Below are 23,765 nucleotides of genomic sequence, written 5' to 3'. Positions count from 1 at the left end.
TTAAAACGACCACGTGATCGCGAAGCTCAGGAGGCCGCGGGCGAAACGACGTCATCATACAAATGAGGGATTGATGTCGATCGTGCGTCAGGACGTAGGCTGTGCGTCAGATGTCACGACGTCCAGTCGGGGCCGGTGCCGGTGCCAGGCCTACTGTTGGAGGCTTCCCGGACTTTGGCCGGCGGAGTGGGAGCAGCTAGGTGGCCTGCAGCCTGTCCGATCCGATGCGCAGGCGGGAACGGCAACAGCCAGGAGTTTATTCAGGTCGGGACCGCGGCCTCGGACCTTGCAGTAACTGCAGCTCGGGAATGGCTTGGTGCTTGGGCAGCTCGAGTGGTCCTGAAACAGCCCCATCCCAATAGGGGCTTCACCAGAAGGCAGAGCTGTGTTCACTGTGAGCGGGCTTGGGCTCTCTGCACCCAGAGTGGGGTTCACTTTAGGTGGGTTTCACTATAATCGGGGTTTCGACACCCTAGGGCAGTGAGAGCGGGTTCCTTTGTCAGTTTGTGACCCTTCCATATTCATCAGCGTCCCCTTGCCCTGACTTAGAAAAACATCTTCCTGTACAAATAGCAATAATGGGAGATTGATATGAACAATCAGGAAAATCTCACTGAGGTTGATCACCCCCTTCTTGCTTCAAGTCAATGCATGAATGGGGTGAGGATGGATGATCAAGAACTGGAAAATGATGATGAAGTAAATGTGGAAACTGTCCTGACTGAGGTTAGTAGAGATGGCTCTGAGGAAAACCTTCAAGGCAGCAGGAATGCCAATGGAGAGGGCTTGGGGGATGACTTTTATGTGGATAAACACTGTGTGCTTGTGAACGAAAATATTAACGGAGATGACAACCGTCCGGACAATTTGGAACTAGAAAACTCAATGACTAAAGGAGGCAGTGCCTCTGTTGGTGCTGTGCACTTGTATCCGGCAAACCTAAATGCAGATTCTGAAAATAATTTGATTGAAGATGGTGTGATAGACTTCAGTTCAGGAACTGACAACACAGAGGAAACTTCAGACCTTCAAGATAATAAGGATGATGATCACTGCCAGATCAAACTGCTTTTGGCTCAACTACGCCTTTATGAACAGGGCACGGTGACCTTGGAAAATAGAGCAAAACTGGCTCCCCAGCCTTCCCAGTTTGATGGTTTTACTTTAGAAAGTGGCAGCAAATTCACAACCGATGGAGAGACTGATTTATTGACAGGTGATGACAGGCAACGATTTGGCATGATTAACCATCAGGATGATTTGACTGAGATGAATCATGAGCCTTTCATGTCAACTGAGAGACCTAAAAGTTTGAACAGTAATGAAATGGAAGATCTGGTTCATCATGACAACGAACTAATCCAAGTAAGTTGTCTTGGCTCAGGATCTAGTGTTATCGGCCACGTGGTTTGTAATGATCAGACTATGGGTACATTCAGTCACTCACCAGAAGGAACTGATAGAAAACGCAGAACCTCACGAGAAGCTTGCTGTTGGCTAGAAGCCTCATCTGGGAATGAGTTTGGTCAATCTGAGGAAAACATTGAGAGAATGCTCCAGGATCAACAAACTCCCGATTTCTGTCCAGACAAAGATAGGTCAATTGATGATGATTCAAATTCCCCCCTAGATTGTGGACCATTATTTAGGCTGAAGAAAGACTGGAGGAAAGAGGGAGAGGCTTTGTCTTTAGCCCTTAAAGAGTTAAAGGAAGAGGTCGAGAATATTAGCAAATCCTTTCTGCCTGAAGATGGTGTTGAGCACATTGATCTGGAGAAGCAAGGCACTTGCCACGCAGAAAGCTGTGTCTATGAACATAATAGACAGGTAAGAAAGAAAACTGATTAGAATACTGCCTAATGACCTCTAATCTAATCCAGCTCAGACTAATGAAATACAAGAAATAAAAACAGAAAATGTTTAAAGTGCTCAGCATTTTTAAAGGGAGAAACAGTTAATGTTTCAGGTCAATGAGCTTCCACCAGAATGAAATACAACCTTTGTTTGACTTTGAGTCAGAGGTGATAAAAGTCAGGACAGCTTCAGCTCCCGGTGCAAACTTTTGATAGTCTTATTAAATTGGCAGGCTCACTCTTCAGCCTCAATGTATGATCTGGGAAATGGATTTGGCACTGGCAAGATGGTGGTGCTTCTCTGTCTTTAGAAGTGAAATCTGTCATTAGGATAATGTAGAAGAAACATTGGGGTGGTTCCAGTGCTGAGATTCCTCTGCCGGTCTATAAAACCAGCCTTGGCTCACTGGTGACCTGAATTAAATGAAGGCCCTGAAGGTAAATGACAACAGGGACAGCCATGTACCTTTGTGGACAGCAGCTCTCTGTCTCTGGAAATGCATCATTTATGCAATAGTGGGGCCTAATTCAATCTTAATGATTTTATACACTAACTCTTCGATTTCCTGTAATGTTGCGTATAGTAAACCTTTGGCTGACTGAGATGTACCTGTGACATTTTCAACCCCTCTCAGCAGTGTTACGGGCAGGCTAGATGAGTTCAATTAATGAAAAATTTGCCAATTGAAGCAAGCAGCAAGGGGGGAGGTGTTGGTAAAACAAACTGGTACCATAGGAACCCACAGTGTTACTTCTGATCATTCTGATCATTCAAATATACCTGTGTTAAACTTCTTTGCTTTACTTTGCTGGCAGTCTCAGAGCCAGTTTGTACTTGTTGCAGCAATAATTTCCAAGTAAGGGAACCCTACACTTCTACAAGCACTGAACTTTTTAGTGAAGAGGTGTTTAAAGGGTGGGTTTGCATTCCTGTTCGAATAAACTCCACTCATGTGTAATATTGAGGGCCACTTATTCCACATCTGCAAAAGGGCATCGAGCAAGCAAGAGTTACAGAAAATTATGCATACATTCAGATACGCAAATGTACACGTGAAGTACATACATAGCATCTACAGCACAGATAAAGGCCATTTGGCCCAACAGGTCTGTGCTGGTGTTTAAGCTACACACGAGACTCCTCTCACATCACTTCATCTCACCTTGTCACCATATCCTTCTATTCCTCATTCCCTCATGTACTTATATACACCTATGTTGTTTGCCTTAACTACTCCACATGGGGCCTGGGGCCAAATTAAATGTAGGAATTTCGTGGATTAGTGGTGCATCTTGTAGGTTGCTGTACTCTATTATTGGAGATTAATATTGGTTCTTGCTTTTAATTTCTTACAAAGTGAGTTCATATCATTTGTCAAGTTGTTACGAGTGGTCCTAGAGTGAGGGTGGGACTCCTGCATTCAAGCAGAAAGTGGAAGGGAGTGAAACAGTGACTCTAAGCCTGTGCACCCCATTTGGTGCCCTGACTGAGCTCAACTGATTCTGCTTGGGAAGAGCCTTCCATTTGGCTCAACAATACACAGGATGGTTTATTTACTAGAATTCTTCTTTTTATTTATGTGTTCAAATAGAAACAAAAACTCTGCTAATTATTTAATTAAATCACCTTAAACAAATGAACAAATGTATTTAAATTTCTTTTGTTACTGAAAGTCTTCCTTTTTTAAAATTTCAGCCAAAGAAGAAACTTTCTTACCCAGCATTTAAAGAAGGTAAGTTGGTTCCACCTTGGGAATCTTCAAATATCTGCCTATTGTTACTGTACAGTGAGTCAGAGTATTGAAAAGAAAAAGAAAGACTTGCATTTTTATAGCACCTTTCACAGTCTCAGGAAATCCCAAAGCGCTCTACAGCCAATGGTTGAAGTACAGCCATTGTTGTATTGTAGGAAACACAGCAGCCAATTTGCGCAGTAGAAAACAGTAGGCCTTATATTTTTATTCTGTAAATTAAGGAGACCAACATTTTGCGACATATTGTAATTATTAAAAAGAACAAGGGAGGATTAAACACGCTCCTTAGTGAGATGCGCAATGCATGGTTGTGTCCACTTACATCACATTAGCACTGGATTATCTGTATACTTAAATGTTCATAATTGTGCCAAATCTTTTATTATTTTATACTTTATTTTTGTTTTAATTGTTTATAACCATGCTATGAATTATGATGACTTGTTTTATTTGTATCGTCATCACAATTCAGCACCTGATGATTTTCAATAAACTAATTATCTATCTCTCTCAGGCCCAACAGCCGTGTGATGGTGATCAGAGAATCTGTTTTAGTGCTGTTAATTGAAAGATAAATCATATCCACACCACTCGAAAAACACTGTTCTCCCAATGGTGCTATGGGACCTTTATGCCCAACTGAGGGGGCATATGTGGCCTCAGTTTAATGTCTCATCCAGTGCTAATGTTGTGATGTAAGTGGAGGCAATCATGCCTTGTGTATCCCATTAAGCAGCAAGTTTGATCTTTAGTTGCTCTATGTATGTATCAATCAACAGGATGCCAGTTCCTTGGTCAGCGATAAATTGGCTGATTTCCACTGGGCGATGTCAGAGTCTCTGCAATTTGTCTTGGCATCTCCTGGGTTAGAGAGATAGAGGAGGAGGGAAGAAGCCAGGCTTCCAGCTCCTAAACATTATCAATGGACTTTTGCTGGAAAGTACATTTGCATGGATTTCAGTTGAAGACCATTTCAGTTTCAGCTGTAATGAGTTCTAAGATCAGAAATACCTGGCAGCATTCGTTATGCTTACCCATGAAGAATGGTCACATGGGCAGGTACGGGAGGACAACCAGCACCCATGGAATCCATACACAGTGCCTTGAAGAAGGCAGGGGGTGGGAGAGGAATGGTGTAAAATGCAATGTTCAGTAACAGTGCTCTTGTTGCTTTTTGTTCCCCCTGAAGTGTCGGGACCCTGCGATTCTGAGGATCTCCTTGATGGAATCATATTTGCAGCAAGTTACCTTGGGTCAACCCAACTGTTCTCTGACAAAAATCCATCAACCAGCGTCCGAATGTCACAAGCGCAGGAAGCAGTGGGGAGGATAAAGGTGTTTGTCAAAAGTGTTACAATTTATTTAATTCGTTTGCCGAGCACATTTTCAAATTCTAGCAGTTTGTAATGTGATGCAAATATAGGTAGAGCAGCATTCAGTTGCCTTTGTGTTCATTGTGGTATTGATGGTATTCAGTGTAGTATTGCGTCAGACAGACCAGGAGGCTCACATGGTTTGGTACTTAACCTGTACCTTCAGCTAATCTTGAATATGATATTGCAGTTGGCCTCAGTGTTCCTGGGCAAGGAGAGAGGAAAGATTTTTTGAAAATCAGGTATACAGCTTCTTATTGCTGTACAGTGACTCCTGCTGGGAGGATACCATTGGGTTTGCTTGTGATGTCCCTTCATTGTACAGATTGCTAAAATTCACTGACTGGGTTCATACTTGAAGAATGGCTGCTTGAATGAGGCACTGAGGAGTTCCTGCTACTTGAAGACTCCAGCAGGGTGTAAGCTTCTCCAGAGGAGCAGAGAAATTTACAGGAGGGCATAATGGGAATATAGATGAAGTAACTATCTTGTTTGTTTATTAGGCACCAGAAGGAGAGTCGCAGCCAATGACTGCAGTGGATCTGTTCATATCAACGCAGCGAATTAAAGTATTGAATGCAGAAACACAGGTAACAGAAGAAGCTACGATTAAGAAGTTTACTCTGGGGTATTCTAAGCATGATACACTGTCACTGGGCTTATTCAGTCTGTTGGTATCAAGAGAGTATATGAAAAATCCCACTTAATTCATTTTAATTTTGTGAAGTGCCCTTAGTTTGTCATTATCAATTGCTCCTAATGGCATTACCACCATCAGCATCAGTGAGAGACCTGCAACCATCAGTAAAGAAAGAGAGCACTTGCATTTACATAACACCTTTCACAATCTCAGTGCGTCCCACGTGTAGTCTTTTGTAATGTAGGAACCACAGCAGCCAATATGCATGCAGTAAGGTCCCACAATTAGCAGTCGGATAATGACCAGATTTTCTGTTTTAGTTGAGGCAGAAGCATTGACCAGGAGACAATTAACTCATTTCCTCTTCTAAATACTGTCTTGGGATATTTTACACCACTCCCCACCCCCGAGAGGATAGATGAAGCTTCATTTTAATATCCCACCTGAACGATTTGCTTCCGATTGTGCAGAGTTCCCCCAATTCTGCATAGAAATGTAGGCTACCTTTTGTTGCGCAGGTCGAAAAATTTTCCGCAGTCACCACCCAAGCTTGGAATGGCAGACTGATTTTTTACAGGGTATTTTCGCAGTTCATATGGATAGACTGAAGATTTCAAATGCCTGTTAGACTTATTGAAATCCTCATGGCAGAGCCAAACAGCTGTATATTTAACTGGAAAACATTTTTAGCATATTTAGCAACTGATTGCAGGAATCTGTCTTTGGATTATCGCAAATGTGATCACTGTTTCTGTAGGAAACCCTGATGGATCACCCTCTGCAGACCATTTCGTACATTGCAGATATTGGAACTACAATAGTTTTCATGGCTCGCCGACGACTGCCACGTAAATCCCCAGACCGGGAGACCGGGAACTCTCCTGCTGGAAAACGAGAATACAAGATGATATGCCATGTCTTTGAGTCAGAAGATGTGAGTAGTTTGCATCATTTCATTATAGCCATAGATGTTTAAAGTTCCCAGATTATAGGGGACCTCACAGCTTGAGTCATAAGAATTCTGTATTTATTGACTTAGCAGCATACTATTTACATTGCTGCAAATTAATTAATGTTTTCTGCAATAATAATACTGTTTTTCTTTGGCTGCCTGTTATTTCTTTGAGGTCAGAGTTCGAATGGGATCCCCAGGCTTTTGTTGATTTTGCAAACGCTTCCCCACATTAAAAAAATCTGATAAATTCACTGCTACAAAATGCCCTGTAAAGAACTTGTGGTTGTATGTGTGTGCACGTATACAAATCCCATTGTGCGATCCATCTGTATGTTTGTTTTAACTGCTTGCAGGCATCACTTATCGCACAAGCAATAGGCCAAGCATTCACTGTGGCATACCAGCAGTTTCTAAATGCTAATGGCATCAATCCTGCGGATCTGAGTCCTAATGAATATAATGATTTACTTGATACTGAGTTTTACAACGGGGATCTAGTACACTTCTCCAAATCGGAGAACTCCAAAGAGGTGAGCATCTGCCCTGAAGTGAGAACTAACATAGTTTTACTTGTTTCAATGTTAAGAGGCTGTTTGACAATATCTGGTGGTGGGTAACTTTGGATTCACAAAAAAAAACTTGTGGGAGGAGAGGGGCAAGATGATCTATTAATATTGGATGTTGCTCAGGAGTCATCTTTAATCTCCAGTATTCCAAGATTTTTGTTTGTCAGCTTTTCTCCCACCACTCCTAAAGGCACCGACTCTTCGTGGTTTATGGTTCCACAATCCAGGCAAGCCTCCACCACCTTGCTGAAATGGTCATTCATTGTGTGTGAGTCTGTTCTTTTCTGGACAATGGGATATTGCAGCCAAAACTGATTCTTCTCTTGTATTAACCTAGTAGCAAAGGTTAGGAACCCTCAGGCTGACTTCTCTCCCTTCCACCCCATCTTTCCCAAATCCAATGTGTAATTTGGAATGCTTGGCCATTTATAATGACACTATTACTGAAACTGAACATGTTAGCACAGTCTAGGATTGTATCCTTAGACCATTTAGTCTTTATGGCTCAGTAGGCACAATATCTAACCAGCTGGGCTGCTTGGTGAGTTGTGAAATCTCCTAGGTTAATTCTTGGTGTTTTCTTCCTAAATTGGTGTCACTGCTGGAGCTTAGTTTTAAGCAGTACATTTAATTTGCTGTAATGTGCTCTGATGGATTTACTAAAGTAGCAAAGAGGGAGAGGGCAACAGAGTGAACAAGGAAGAAAGGCATTGTTGTATTTGAATTTGGGGCATATAGCAGCCAGAAGTTAATCCGAAAATAATTAGTCAACTGGGGACCCTGGTTTATATATAATGTGTTTATATATAATGTAATAGAACATCTATTCTATAGTGGCTCAAAAGGTATATTAGAGATGTTTCTATGAAGGGACACTATGCACTAAAAAAAATGAAGGGAATCTTAGTGCATATGTATTGGGTTATTTTCTTTATTGACCTACAGTTCAGAAGAAAGTGGTGTTGAATGTTAATGGTGGTTGTAATTTTGTAAACTGCAATCCTGACACAGGGTCAAGTTAACAGCAAGCACGGTAGTGGAGATTGGGCCATATTATTGTAGCCCTGATTTTTTTTTATTTCATGGAATGTGGGCGTTGCTGGTTAGGCCACCATTTATTGCCCATCCCAAATTGCTCTTGAGTGGATGGAGTTGTGCTGCCTTCTTGAACCGCTGCAGTCCATATAATGTAGGAACACCAACAGTGCTGTTAGGAAGTAAGTTCCAGGACTTTGACCCGGCAAGGAACGATGATATAGTTCCAAGTCAGGATGGTGTTTGGCTTGGGGGAAATCTTATGGATGGTGGTGTTCCCGTGCATCTGCTGGCCTTGTCCTTCGAGGTGATAGAGGTCACGGGTTTGCTAGGTGCTGTCAAAGGAGCGTTGGTGAGTTACTGTAGTGCATCTTGTAGATGGTACACACTGTTGCTACTGTGCATTGGTGGTGGAGTGAGTGAATGTTTAAGATGATGGATAGAGTGCCAATCAAGCAGGCTGCTTTATCCTGGGGATATTTGTGGAGTCTCCTCCTCCAATGAGTTGTTTAATTGTCCACCCCCATTCACGACTGGATGTGGCAGGACTGCAGAGCTTAGATCTGATCCATTGGTTGTGGGATTGCTTAGCTCTCTCTATTGAAGACCGCTTCTGCTGTTTGGCATGCAAGTAGTCCTGTGTTGTAGCTTTACCAGGTTGACACCTCATTTTTAGGCATGACTGGTGCTGCTCCTGACACATCTTTCTGCACTCTTCATTGAACCAGGATTAATCCCCTGGTTTGATAGTAATAATAGAGTGGAGGATATGCCAGGCCATGAGGTTACAGATGTGGTTCTATAAAATTCTGTTGCTGCTGATGGCACCTCATGGATGCTCAGTTTGGAGTTGTTAGATCTGTTCAAAACCAATCCCATTTAGCACCGGTATCCTCAATGTGAAGACAGGATTTTGTCTCCACAAGGACTGTGTGGTGGTCACTCCTACCAATAATGCTCCTACTAATACTGTCATGAACAGATACATCTGCGACAGATTGGTGAGGATGAGGTCAAGTAGGTTTTTCCCATTTGTTGGTTCCCTCACCACCTGCTGAAGTCCCAGTCTAGCAGCTGTGCCCTTTAGGACTTAGTCAGCACGGTCAGTGGTGGTGCTACCGAGCCATTCTTGGAGATAGACACCTGAAGTCCCCCACCTGGAGTAAATTTTGTGCCCTTGCCACCCTCTGCTTCCTCCAAGTGATGTTCAACATGGAGGAGTACTGACACATCAATTGCGGGGGGATGGTAGGTGGTGCAGAAGGTTTCCTTAACCATGTTTGACCTGATGGCCTAAGACTTCCTGGAGTCCAGAGTCAATGTTGAGGACTCCCAAGTCAGCTCCCTTCCAACTGTATACCACTGTGCTGCCATCTCTGGTGGTGATGGGGGTGTCTGGGGCATTGTCTGTAAGGTATGATTCTGTGAGTATGCCTATGCCAGGCTGTTGTTTGACTAGCCTATGGGACAGCTCTCCCAATTTTGGCACAAACCACTAGATGTTTGCAGGGTTGACAGGGCTGGGTGTGCCATTGTAGTTTCCGATGCCTAGGTCATTGCAGGGTGATCCTGATTTCATTCCTTTTAGTAGACCTCGTAGTGGTTCGATACAACTGAGTGGCTTGCTAGGTCATTTCAGAGGGCGTTTAAGAGTCAAACACAGTGCTGTGGGTCTGGAGTCATATGTAGGCCAGAACAGGTGAGGACAGTAGGTTTCCCTCCCTGAAGGACATTTGTGAACCAGATGGGTTTTTACGACAAAGCGAAACACTGCAGACACTGGAAATCTGAAATAAAAACAGAAAATGCTAGAAAAACTCAGCACGTCTGGCAGCATCTGTGGAGAGACAAACAGTGTTAATGTTTTGAGTCCATAAGAATCTTCTTCAGAGCTAAAAAAGAAGAAACGCGATGAAATTTATACTAAGGAGGGTGGTGCCGTTGAAGCTGGATAGAAGGTCAGCAAAAGGTGGGGGCTAAGTAGAGATTGACAAAGATGTCATGGACAAAAGAGAAAGGGAGTGCTAATGGTAGTGGTAAGGGCTAAAAAAGGTGCTGGTAGCGGCCTAAAGGTAAGAAAGCAGAACATGTGAATAACAGAACAATGGTCAGCACTCTTTGAAAGAACAACATGGAACAAATAACAAATGGCCCTTTTGGGGTGAGGAGGGAGGTGGTTGTTGGGGAAAAGGATAGAGAAAGGGATAAAAAAATGAATAAATGAATAAGAAGTAAATAAAAAATTAATTAAACTTAAAGGAGTTAAAAAAGGGGTGAAAATAGAGGAGAGAGTTCATTGTCTGAAGTTGTTGAATTCAATGTTAAGTCCAGAAGGCTGTAAAGTGCCTTACTGAAAGATGAGGTACTGTTCCTCTAGTTGGCGCTGAGTTTCACTGGAACATTGCAGCAGGCCAAGGACGGACCTGTGGGCATGACAGCAGGATGATGTGTTGAAATGGCAAGCAACAGGAAGGTCTGGGTCATGCTTGCGGACATACCAAAGGTGTTCCGCAAAGCAGTCACCCAGTCTGCGTTTGGTCTCCCCATTGTAGAGGGGACTGCAATGGGAGCAGCAAATGCAGTAGACTAAATTGAATGAGGTGCAAGTGAAGTGCAGCTTCACCTGAAAGAAGTGTTTGGGCCCTTGGACGATGTAGAGGGAGGAGGGGCAGGTGTTGCACCTTCTGCGATTGCTTTGGAAGGTGCTGTGGAAAGGGGATGAAGTGTTGGGGGTGATGAAGGAGTGGACCAGTGGGAACAGTGCCTACGGAATGCTGACAGGGGAGTGAGGGAAAGATGTGTTTGGTGGTGGCATCATCCTAAAGTTGGTGGAAATGTTGGAGGATGATCCTTTGAATGCAGAGGCTGGTGGGGTGAAAGGTGAGGACAAGGGGGACCCTATCATGTTTCTGGGAGTGAGGGGAAGGTTTGAGGGTAGAGGCCTGGGAGATTGGTTGGACATGAGGGTCCTGTCAACCACAATGGGTGGGAAAACCTCGGTTAGGGAAGGTGGAAGACATGTCAGAAGTGCCGTTTTGGAAAGTGGCAACATCATCGGAACAAATGAGACGGAGGTGAAGGAACTGAGAGAATGGGATGGAACCCTTACAGGAAGCAAAGTCTGAGCAGCTATACTTGAGATAGCTGTGGGAGTTGGTGGGCTTGTAATGAAATTTGGTAGATAGTCTATCACCAGAAATGGAAACAGAGGTCAAGGAAAGGAAGTATCAGAGATGGACTATGTGAAGGTGATGGAGGGGTGGAAATTGGAAGCAAAATTGATAAATTTTTCCAGGTCCAGACGAGAATTTTTACGACAATCTATAATGGTTGCATGGTGACCATATGCTTTTAATTCTAGACTTAATAATTGAATTTAAATTCCACCTGCTTCCATGGTAGGATTTGAACCCTAGATCATTACCTTGGGCCTCTGGATTATTAGTCCAGTGACATTACCACCACAGCACCATCTCCCCATATTTTCCAGCTAATGCTTTCTGGTAACCTTGCAAAATCACTTGTAGTTTTCTTCACCTAATTGCCTGATACAGTACTGAGCCCCAGAGACCAGAAAACCTCTGGCATGCATCGGTGGAGAAGAAAAGAGTTGACGTTTCGAGTCCTCATGACCCTTCGACAGAACTGTCGAAGGGTCATGAGGACTCGAAACGTCAACTCTTTTCTTCTCCACCGATGCTGCCAGACCTGCTGAGTTTTTCCAGGTAATTCTGTTTTTGTTTTGGATTTCCAGCATCCGCAGTTTTTTTGTTTTTAACCTCTGGCATGCATTGAGTTGTCAGCTGTCAGCTGTAGTGACAGTAGGAGTGCCAAGTTGGCCTCTCAAAGTCTGCACTAACCTGAGGAAACATCCATCTGAATTAATGAACCATGAGGGTGGGGAAGTGGTATCTGATTTTGAATTAACTTGAGATAAATGTAGAAAAATGTAACAGAGATCAGAGTCAAACAGAAGCTAAGTGGTCCGCATGTCTAGCAGCATCTGTGGAGAAAAAAAAGAGTTAACGTTTCGAGCTCTGAAGAAGAGTCATAAAGACTCGAAACGTTAACTCTGCTTTTTTTCTCCACAGATACTGTTAGACCTGCTGAATTTTTCCAGCATTTCTGTTTTTGTTTCAGATTTCCAGCATCTGCAGTATTTTGCTTTTATAAGAAGGTAAATGGTATTGCTCCTCAGAACTGTTAGTGCTGTGGGATAGCAACTGAATGTCCTCAAGAGGTGAGGGGGAAAATTGGGATGAGAATGTGGGGTTGGTGGGAAGACTGCTGGTTGGAAATTGTGTGTCCCAACATGTAATTTTTTTGGCCTAATTGAGAAGTCATGCGGTTATTTTATTTGAACCTGTGATGCTGTTTTACCAAGAGGATTTCCACTGTGAATGTGAGTGATTAATGCAGTTCTGTTCTTTACACAGGTCCGTATAGAAAAGGCAAAGGGAGAGATCCTTGGCCTTGTGATAGTGGAGTCTGGCTGGGGTTCCATCCTTCCCACAGTGGTGATAGCCAACCTCATGCATGGTGGGCCCACAGAACGATCAGGAGAATTGAACATCGGTGACCAGATCATTTCTGTAAATGGCACTAGTTTAGTTGGACTGCCACTTGCCACCTGCCAGGGCATAATCAAGGTACCGAATTCCTGCAGCTCTGCAGTTTCTGAGCGTTGCTCTCTTTTTATTTATCTCTTTTTAAAGTATAGTTTCTGAGCAGTAACAGCCTTTGTTATAGATTATAGTTGGTTCCTCAGATATAACTTAGATGTGCATTGATATAAGCCTCTGAATGCAACATCCCCAGATGTGTCAATTGGATTTCCTGCTGGCAGTGACACTGAGCCACAGAGACCAGGAAGGTCTTGCATTCAACCTAAGTTAATGTCATAGTTGAGCACAATTGATCTTAACACCCGTGAACTATGAATGGGCAGTCACCTAAGGCCTTGATCTGTATCTAGTAATTGCTACTGGGAAGTGAAAACTTGTGGACGTCAGGTGAAGACAGTATTGAACTCTTTTGATGGCCACGGTGTTTGATTAGCTAGATAGCATTCTATTGTCTAGGCTTGCAGATAAAGAATGGTCAATTGTGTGCAGTACTGGGAGCACATTGCCACTTTGGGATTGTACTTCAAAAATAGATGTCCAAAGGAGGGATGAAGACAGAATTGGACACATCAAAAAAAAATTTGGGGAGAAGATATCAGACTTTCAGTAAATGCTTTATTCGAAATGCCAGATTTTTTGAGCACAAAAGCAAAAATTTGAAAGACTATTATTGAGTGTCAGGATGAGTGGATCTGTGCAACTGTGAAGGCAGAATTTCAAATTATTCGCTTGTCAGAACCCTCAAGATACTGTGGTTTGCGTAGTCCTTTTTTGCGGGTGAAGTTGTTTATACAAGTGGTAGAAAAAATATAGCTAGGATGTATTGATACACAGAATCACAGAGTTATTATAGCGCAGGAGGTGGCCATTTGGCCCAGCACTGAAGAAGAGTCATACGGACTCGAAATGTTAACTCTGTCTTTCTCTCCACAGATGTTGTCAGACCTGCTGAGTTTTTCCAGCATTTTTTTTTGTTTCAGATTTCCAGTATCCGCAGTATTTTGCCCCTAACTTCTCCAATCTATCTTCATAACTGAAGTTCGTCAACCCTCATCACAAAGGGTCATTTGAATGTGTAATCCAGTGCAGCAAGTGAAGTTGAGTTGATCAGAATATTTATGCTGTCAACACGCATACATTTATATTCTGAGTTGAATAGGATGCTCTGCTTCAGAGGGTCTGGTTTAATCTTAAGCAGTGGCTGAAAGCGGGGATGGAATCAATGGCATGGGGACAGAATTTATTGCAGGAGCTAAAGATGCTGACTTTGGCCTTTTCTATGTTTAATTGGAAGAAATTTTGGATCATTCATAATGACTGTTGGACAAGCAGTCTGACAGCATTGAAGCAATGGAAGGGAGAGAGGTAGAACTGAGTTGTCAGTGTATATGTGGAAGCTCACACCATGCCTTTGGATAGAACAGCATGTAGAAGAAGAGGGCTCCCAGGAGGTGATCAGGTTTCTGTGAATCCATCTGATCTGTAGTGGTGTAAAACTTTCATACTTTGACACCTCAAAACAGTTTGAAAAGTATGCTTAGCTATTCCACTTTATAGCTCACCATTCAGCTACCTAGAGGGCACCGTGAGAAGAAATTAAACCATATAGGTCAGAAAGTTCAAAATTTAATTAGACAATTCTAGCTGGGGAAGCAGTTGGGGTGCTACAGATGTCCTGCGGCCCTGAAGTTAGGGAAAGAAAATTCAGCCAGAGAGAGGTTCTTGATCATCACCCCAGTGCTGCATCTGGTTAAATGCATGTATGTGGCAGTCAGACAATGACAGGATATAAATACAGAAAATGTTAGAAATAATCAGCAGATCAGGCAGACACCATGGAGGAGAAACATTAATATTTCTTTTTCCATAGATCTTGCCTGACCTGCTGAGTATATTCTGTTTTGTTTTATTTCAAATTTGAAACATCTGCAGTATTTTGTTTTTGTATTCATGATCAGATATAGTTTGGCAGTATTGCCCCCAACAGTGAAAATGAAGCTGCTGTACAGCTTCAGCATAGGAAGAATGGCTGCTACGTCCATGAAGCTACACCTCAGCAAACCATTGAGAAATAACTAAATGAATAAGAAATTAAGCAAATGGCCAACAATTGCTCTAAGATGCAACTGAACCATGGAATGGTTACAGACAGGAAGAGTCTATTTGGTCTGTCATATCCTTGCCAGCTTCCTGCAGGAGCAATTTAGCTAGTTCCACCTCCCCAACCTTTCCCTGTTGCCCTACTAATTTTCTCTGTTCAGCTGCTTATCCAGATGGCCTATTCAAAGACCTGATTGTACATGGCTCCATTACATCTTCAGTTCATTCCAGAGCCTAACTGCTCGCTGCATTTAAAAAAACTTTTCCTTGTCTCACCTTTGATTTAAAGTAATTGGCAAAAGAATCAATGTCCTGTGATTCTCAACCCTTCCAGGGAACAGTATCTAGCTACTCTGTCTCGATCCCTGATAATTTTGAACACGTATTAAATCTCCCTTCAAATTTTTCTTCTCTATGGAGAATGACCCCAGCTTCTCCAGTGTACCCACATAACTGAAGTTCCTCATCCCTGGAACCACCCTTGTTCATCTTTTCTGCACTCTTTCTAAAGACTTCATATCCTTCCTATTCTTGTTGAGGCCAAAGCAGAGTTTTACAACTTGCTTGTCTTTGTACTTGATGCTTCTATTTCCTACCACTTAAGCTAAATGACTGACATATAGTTGCTAGGTTTATCCTTACATCCTTTTTTTTTTAACAAGTTTGCTGCTTATTCAGTATGACTCCTACTAAGATGAGGAATGGTTAGCACAGCTGAGCGGCCTTTGCATGGTTTTTGTGGTGATCCTAGCACCAGTTAGAGACGTTTTTTGCAGCAAATCTTTCTTTCTGACATTTAATGTATTGCTTTTAAAGGACTTGAAATACCAGTCTGAAGTGAAGCTCAACATTGTACGCTGCCCACCAGTCACAACAGCTATTATCAAACGACCAGACCAAAAACACCAGCTCGGATTTAGTGTACAGGATGGCATTGTAAGTAAGATATTGTGTTTTGAGATGTTAAAGTATGAAAGTTTTGCACCACTGCAAATGATACTGTAAAACAATTTTAAGTCTTAACCCTGAAGGAACTTCTAGTCTCTTAGGTCCTGCCATTTGGTAGAAAAAATGTTGACACTGTTCAGAGAAACAAGTACTAATATTACAGCATTCTACTCGTGTCAGGAATCAAAGTAAGTTTAACCCCATACTATGGAAATAATTTAAGCTAAACTTTTAAACATGTCTTTTACCCTGTCTCATTTACCTTCTCTCTTATTATAATTTTAAAGGCTAAATTTTAATAAACTCTCCATTCTAAACCTTTTTAAATTTGATTTACTTAATTATTTGTTTTGCCTGCTGGGTTCCACTGTTTGTGATAGAGCAGGGAGTAATGAATAGTGTCCGCTAGCTGACAACTTGTCACCAAGCAGAACCAGTGGCCATTGTGATGCTGGCAACTTCATCGTATTTAAGTGGGATAATTTGTCTGTTGTACCGAAAGGATTAAGGTCGATTTTCAGTTTACGAATCAAATTGAATTTAACCAAATGATGTTTAACTTAGAATTCACCTGAATGCCCAGGGGAAATTAAGTGGCATTATCCTTTCTGTCTATTGCATTGATAAGTCAAGGTATCTGTGATTATTAATTAAATCAGAATCTTGATAATTCTGTTGAGTATCTATTTAAACCAACATCACTGAAACAGAGATTATCTGGTCATTATCTTATGGCTGTTTGTGTGACCTTGCTGGAAACTTGCCTGCTGTGTTTCCTGTATTATAACAGTGACTGCACATAAAAAAGCAGATAATTGACTAAGGTGCTTTGCAACGTGGCCCTGTGAGGTGCTATGTAAACTCTAGTTCTTTTAAAGGGTTTAGGTTAGGTCCTAGTTATAGCACGTTCATGCCCATGTGTGAATCGTACTAAGTTCCCATGTTTTAAAATCTTTGCATATGTTCAGACAGTATTAACTTTTCCTACCTTGAGCTGTTTACTTCTTTAATAAAAAAGTACTGGATTTTGAATGAGCTAGCATTGACTTACATTGTAGGAAAAAGTGGCAGTCCTTTTGTACATAGCAAGATCACATTAACTGCTATGAGATGAATGAACGAGTGATGTGTTTTTGGCGATGTTGGTTGAGGATGGAATATTGGCCAAGACAAGAGAGTGGTTCTTCAACTAGTGTCATAGGGTGTTTAACAATCATCTGAACAGACTGACAAAGCCTGAGTTGAAACTTTCATCTGAAGGACAGCACTACTGACAATGCAACACTGTAGAAATGAGTACATTTACATATGTTGTGTTGGAAACATATCTTCAAGAACTGTATTTTCTTTTAAAATTTGGAAGGACATTGCATTATTTGGACACTTGGTTTTTTTTCAAAAAGGTAGTAAGTTCATCTTGGACTTCGAGCAAGCACGCTTTTCCCAAGAAATCACCTGACCTGCATGGTACTTGAGGAGAGCTATTTGCTAATTTGAACAGTAATTACTCTAATAGCTGGGGGAAAGAAATTGCTTTAAAGGCAAAGGCCTTGGCAATTTACTGGAAATTACCTGACAAAGATGAGCTTTATGTTTTGAAAGCTAAGATAAAAGCAAAATACTGCTGATGCTGGAAGTCTAAAATAACAACAGAAAATGCTGGAAAACTCAGAAACAGACCCTTCTTCAGAGCCATATGGACTCGAAACGTTAACTCTGTTTCTCTCTCCACAGATAATGCCAGACCTGTTGAGTGTTTTCCAGCATTTTTTGCTTTTATTTATGTTTTGAACTTGTTTTTTTAACTCAATTGGGAATAAACTTAGAAGGGGAAAAGCTGTCCAGCTTGTACTTTCTTTGCCTTGCCTGAATGTAGTATGGCTATCAGTATCCAGCTAGGAATCCTCATCTCAGGGGAACTTGCCTGTATTTGGAAACCCAAAAGGCTGAGACAAGAAGGATTGGCCCAGCTTTATTCTCCTCCACGCTGAAGCTGTTGGTGAAAACTTCTAGACGTCCATTGGGACCAGCGATCCGCCTTCACATGAGGAAGCACCAGATCAACAAATTCAGAACCCCACGAACTTTGTTTTATTTTTACAAAGTTTTTCTTCAACTGTCCCTCTCTGCAGAGACCCTATTTGTTTGTCCTTTATTTATGTGTGTGGTGCGCATGCTACAGTACTTTAAAAGGGCTAGATATTTAAACTTCCAGATTACAAATTGTGTGTAAACAGTTATTGCAACTTGTTTAAAAGGAACTTTTGTTTTATAATAAATCAATCATTGAGTTTATTGAAAGAAACCCAGTTAAAGTATCTTTTATTCTGGGTCTGACAGTAGCGAAAGTAAATAATTGGCCACTTTAGTGAGTGAATTAAATATTTACACCAATGTTGTGACCTATGGAGTAGTGGGGCTAGATCAACTGTGCACTCTTCCCATCCTGATCGCAACAGTTGTACTCTTCAAAGTGCATGATGGAAATGGAATACTTAGCCAGGGTCAGCAGCTCAGGTACAGCACAGGTTAGCTGCATTGTAGTGCTCCCTCTGCTCTGCCTTTTATTGTAACAGTCTGCCATATTTTAAATTTTTGACATCAGCTATTTTCTGATTACTCTCAGATTACTAATTGGTGTTAAATCAGAAGCTGTCTCATGCTGTTAATCTATACCCACTATAAGTTGCTTGACACTTTAACCATTAAAGCAAGTATTGTGCGTCTTTGTCATTGGATACTTTGGACATCCGATGAATGCTGGAGTGAGTTACTGGGGCTGTAACTTAATCCAGAGATTGAGATCAGCGCTCACATCATCTGGACCCATCGGTCAGTTTAATCTTAAACTTACTCCCAAATAACTTGGCTTAAAAAATCAATTTTTATTCAAAATTGCACCACCAGCTGAGTTCCTTATGCGTGGTGTGTTCTGAGTGAGATTTTTAAAATCACTTGACAGTAGGTTAACCCTTTGTATGCTGTGAGCAAGTCCACTTTAGCCAAGTATGCTTTCCCCATGCTGGCTGCTGCTGAGTGAGTACATTTCCGTTGTGATGCTTAAGAAGGATTAGAGATTAAACATTTGACTGTGTCATTCAAGATTCTTGTGGTTTTTTTTGATTGGCTAGTCAAAACATTTTTAGAAACCTTTCAAAGATGGCTCAGAGGAAGAAAGATTACCAAAGGAGTTTTTAATTTATTTTTGAGAAATAAGGTGTAGAATAGAGGAATCAGAATCATGGAATGTTTACAGCATGGAAGGACGCCATTTGGTCCGTTGTCTGTTCTCTGTTCTGTGCAAGAGCAACTCATCTGGTGCTGCTCCCAGCATTTTCCTGTATAGCTGCAAAGTTTTCCTCTTCAGATAATGATCCAATTCTCTGATAGAATCATTGAATGTAGAACTAAATTTTTTTAAAACTCAAACATTTTAAAAACTGGGAAAGGAGAAAATAAGGGAAGAGGCAACAAGGTGAGCAGAATTGGTGTGTAAAATTGTTCTTATTTTTAAGGAACTAGGGTTGGCCTTGATGTAAAGTCAACAACAGTTCAACATGCTAACCAGCAAACAAGTTAATGTAGCTAAATGTTCTCTTGACTTCTTGATTCAGATCTACAGCCTCATGAGAGGTGGAATTGCAGAACGAGGTGGAATCCGAGTAGGGCATCGCATCATTGAAATAAATGGACAAAGCGTTGTTGCAACTCCACATGAAAAGATTGTGCAAAGACTGTCGAATGCCACTGGTGAGGTAATTGGCAAAAATACAGAGCAGGTTATTTAAAAAAAAACTGTATAATCTCTGTTTATTGAGAAGTACCCTGCATACTGATGGCTGGCTGGTTGAGTGCATGCACAGTCCAGTGTGATACTGAGGCATACAGACCAGATTCCATTTTCAGTCCCTATTGATCCAAACTGGGTCAGCATTAGGGTTCCTACAATTGTCCTCAACGTCTTTGAGTTAGGGAGGGTCAAAAAGTTAGTAAGGTTTCCTGCTCATGATAACTATCCAGTGGACTTGGTGCAATGTGCATCTGTCTGGATATTATGTAAAGGCAGAGTTGATTTGGGCTGTGATTCTCCTCCTACAGTTAAATGACCTGTCATTTGGACAAGATACCATTGAGAGCAGCTGATGCCCATGGAATTATCCCCTAGAAAGAACCTGTAACAAGAAGTGGCAAGGAGCTAAAAAGCTTAATAAATTGATAGATAAGACATAGTCAACTTTTAATTGATTCTTGGGTGGGTTCCCTTGGACAAATACATAATCTTGAATTCATTCCTGTGTCAAGAGTGTTGCTTCACCAAACCTGTATGACTGTTGTTTTAGAACTCTCAATTGTCTGCCAGTCACCAATATTCACCAGAGGATACCCCCATGTGATGAATAATTGCACTGCACTAACTCTGTTTTCATGCACATTATATTGTGCAACCTAACATGTAACATTTTTAAAATGTTTTAATCTTGCTTTCAAAATATGTCCCAAAATCAATATGTTAGAGAGTCAAACTTCTGTGAGGGCATTTTTGGGCAATTAATTCCTTTCTCTGCTCCTCCTCTCACCAACTGACATCTGGGTTCTTGCTCAAAGTGGTATACTGCATTAATGAACTTGGGCAGTAAGTGTTGGCAGACTGGTCATCTCCAGTGAGGCATCACAGTCCAATCCATCCTAACCAGATGCTGATATACTTGCAATTTCCTAAGGGGGTCACTGTTGGTGATTAGGAGCACTAACACTAGCTTGTTCTGCACTATCTCGTCCCCATCCCTAAGCTAGGACACTGAGGCCAGTTGGACAACCCCAGTTGCTGCCCTGGCTCATAATAGCACAGACTTGATCAAACCTGGGCCTCTGCTCTGAGGCTCAATGCTGCCTGCGACAGGCATTATATTTACACGAAGAAGAGAGATTTGGAAATGCTCTGGAGTATTTATGCCATGGTAACTCTTTTCCTTTTCCAGATACACATAAAGACGATGCCAGCTGCTACATACAGACTGCTAACAGGACAGGAGCAACCAATATACATATAAAAAAAAAAGGATCATCACTGCTAGCCAGCTCAAACATTTTGGGATCTAAGGCTTCCACATTAACATGGCTTGGTTTACAGTGCCTCGATAAATTACAGCACCATTTTTAATTGGCATGTTCAAGAGATGACTTAACACAATCGTTCTACTCTGCACTAAATTGGCTGCCATCCAGGAGCTAAGAGCTACAGCATTACCACAGGCCAGCGTGTGAGAGGAAGAAATAAGTCAACTTCTTGGGTAGGCAGGCCTACATGCTACACATTGGAGATGCTACCACAGAAATGGAATGTGGCATTGTGCGTTTCATGGAAAAGAATTCATACCAAGCTTTTGCCATATCACCAGCACAAATTAGTTATCACATGGCATCTGTAAGCAAGCTCCATTGTTTTATTTAAGTAGAATCTCACATGGATTAATTTTATCATTGGTAAGGGCATGAGCTTGACAACTATCTTAACCAACTGATTTATTTAAAAATAGAATAAACAGACCAGTGTGCCACATTTTTGTTTAAAAGCACTAGGGATAACGGCATGTATGTCATCCCAGAGAGCATGCACATCTGACCCTTTCTTATGTGAATACTGCCTTTCCAACAGCACGGCTTCCTGAGATAAGGACTTCAGATTCAGTTTACGTTCTTGAGTTTTGCTTTGGCCTATACAAAATGCAGTTTACAACTTTCTGTTAAAAATTCAAGGTACAGTTACAGTTGCTAAAATTAGTGCCTATAAATAAGGAGACAAAAATATGTCTGGGGTTCCTTCTTCTGATCACTATTCAGTGATTCTTGCTGGAAAGCGCACATATGGTTGAGGAACAAGGACAGATTGGGCTCATTGAAATATCCTGCTGACTCTTAATGTCTCACACAAATGCCCACTTTGTTAAGTTGCTGACAGGCTGTTTGCACTCTTAGAACTGCGTCCAAAGCCAGTTTCAAAGCCCATGAACCTGCTTCCCAACAAAGGTCAGCACCCACGGAACTATTCCCATGGGACCCCACTTCACCAGTATAAAGTAAAGTTTAGATTTATACATATAGGAGAGCTCTATTTTAGTTCATATTTTATTCATGTACACCCGGGTGTTTAAAGTATGACAGGGAATTTTAAAACAACAAAGCTTTACTATTTTGGAGGAGGAATTTGTCTCTCAGAAATTTATTGAAAGAACAAATCTGGTTACCATCCAGTGACTCCCACTGGAATGTTTGTGGACATCAGGGTTAGGCATGGCTGTGATACACTCCACAATAGAAAAGACTGCTGGCACTTACTGTCTAGGTTCCTGTGAGGAACAGCCAGTTGGATGATGGCCTAGAGTGATTAATGCCTCTAGAAGTTAACCCCTATCAGTTATTCTTTCAGTAGAAGAGAGATGGAAAGTAGTTTTTGGTGGGGGAAGGAAATTAAGTGCATTGAAAAGATTCTGAGGATACCTCACTTACGAATACTTGCCTTTGGTGCCTTGAAAAGCACCATTAAACTTATAGTACTTAACGTGCTTAGGGTGCTTATTAAGAACTATAGTTCTGACTTGACTCCAATGCATACAACAATGTTTGTACAGTGTTTCGTATTCACAAGGACTTACTGTTAACTGTTGAGAAAAAGGCTACCCTCATGGCTCAGTTGATAACTGCACCATCTGATGTGTTATTGAACAATACAGACAGAAGGACCCTGTTCAGGCATTGATCTGTGCTGAATTAGCTGATCTCAGCCGAGACTGTTCACAGCAGAGTAGGATCATGGGATATTATAATTTCTATCAATGCCCCTGAGCAAGGAAGAGGAGAAGAATCAGCCCAGAGCTCCTGCACCTTATCATTATCATTTCCCTGCTGGAAAATACTTAGGTGATGGCTGTGAGCTTCTCAGATCTGTGGCACTGTACCCCATCAAGAGTCAGTGTCTTCAGACAAGAGGGAGGAGAACTTGAGGGCAGGAAACTCTGCAACCCTCAATGCATCAAAACTATTCTCTTGAGCTGTATCCTTATACTATATCATTTACATCGGAAGTTAATAACCAGCGAACTACTCTGATCAGAGTTTGATCCATGTAGTGTTTAACCATACACCTGTAATTTGCCTTTACTACATGGGTCTGCCCTGAATTCTTCCAAAGGAATGTGCTATTGACGTGTGATATTTAGGTATTTTAAATGAAAGTGAGAGAATGGGCAGATTGTTGAGTTTTTAAGTAATTATATAATAATGCTTCCTTTATGTGGTGCTCATTTACATTTTTCATCGCAATAAACAGTTAATATGGCATCAGTGCATTTCTTAGTTAAAAATGGGGATGGCTTAGGTTTTCATATTACCTTTTCTGTTTAGTTGAATTCTAGCAAATGCTATAAAATCACAAACAATTCATCTGAAAGAGACTTCAGTCACATGACTCCACCTTCCAGACTACCAGCCCCACAAAATTTCAAACCACATCATTAGCTGTTTTCTAAACAAGGCCAGTGTCCTGGCCACAACCACATTCCTTAGTACCCGACTGCATCTTCATGCAAGGAATTGTCTACTGGCATCTGTCCCAGGCCCCCTCAACCTTGAAGATACGCCTGTGCTAGCCTGTTACAGAAAGTATCTGAATGAATCTTTGCGTTCCTGTTAATGGAATGCATTTTGGCAATGAGTAGGTTGATGTATGCAGGTAGGGAATGGGCCAAAAAGTGCCAATAATGCATGTTGTGATTGGGAACAATGTGCTACAATTAATGGTGTGCATACATGAAACATACAAATGAACATATGAATTAGAAGCAGGAGTAGGCCATTCAGCCCCTCGACCAACTGGGTTGTTGCTGAACCAAAACCTGAACAGTTCAGCATTGAAAATC

At 41.6% G+C, this 23,765-nt stretch overlaps 1 protein-coding gene across 3 annotated transcripts; it reads left to right on the top strand.

The window, feature by feature from the left end:
- Positions 1-54: 54 nt before the first annotated feature.
- LOC121286995 (amyloid-beta A4 precursor protein-binding family A member 1-like) lies at positions 55-23,185 on the top strand. 3 transcript variants are annotated; one of them, XM_041204404.1, is made up of 10 exons: positions 58-1,827; positions 3,550-3,586; positions 4,797-4,942; positions 5,484-5,570; positions 6,378-6,554; positions 6,929-7,105; positions 12,613-12,825; positions 15,718-15,837; positions 19,464-19,599; positions 20,829-23,185. In XM_041204404.1, exons 1-10 carry the CDS (start codon positions 592-594, stop codon positions 21,008-21,010), a joined length of 2,511 nt encoding a protein of 836 aa, XP_041060338.1. In that variant the 5' UTR covers positions 58-591; the 3' UTR covers positions 21,011-23,185. The 3 variants fall into 3 exon arrangements, with proteins under 3 accessions (XP_041060340.1, XP_041060338.1, XP_041060339.1); XM_041204405.1 differs by having other exon boundaries at positions 61-1,827; positions 19,464-19,604; XM_041204406.1 differs by lacking the exon at positions 6,929-7,105 and having other exon boundaries at positions 55-1,827.
- The last annotated feature ends 580 nt before the right edge of the window (positions 23,186-23,765 follow it).

The sequence above is a fragment of the Carcharodon carcharias genome, chromosome 14 (genome assembly GCF_017639515.1).
Source record: "Carcharodon carcharias isolate sCarCar2 chromosome 14, sCarCar2.pri, whole genome shotgun sequence".
Classification (NCBI taxonomy): Eukaryota; Metazoa; Chordata; class Chondrichthyes; order Lamniformes; family Lamnidae; genus Carcharodon; species Carcharodon carcharias.
The sequence above is the reverse complement of the archived record's forward strand: the minus strand, read 5'-3'. Positions and strand labels throughout refer to the sequence as shown.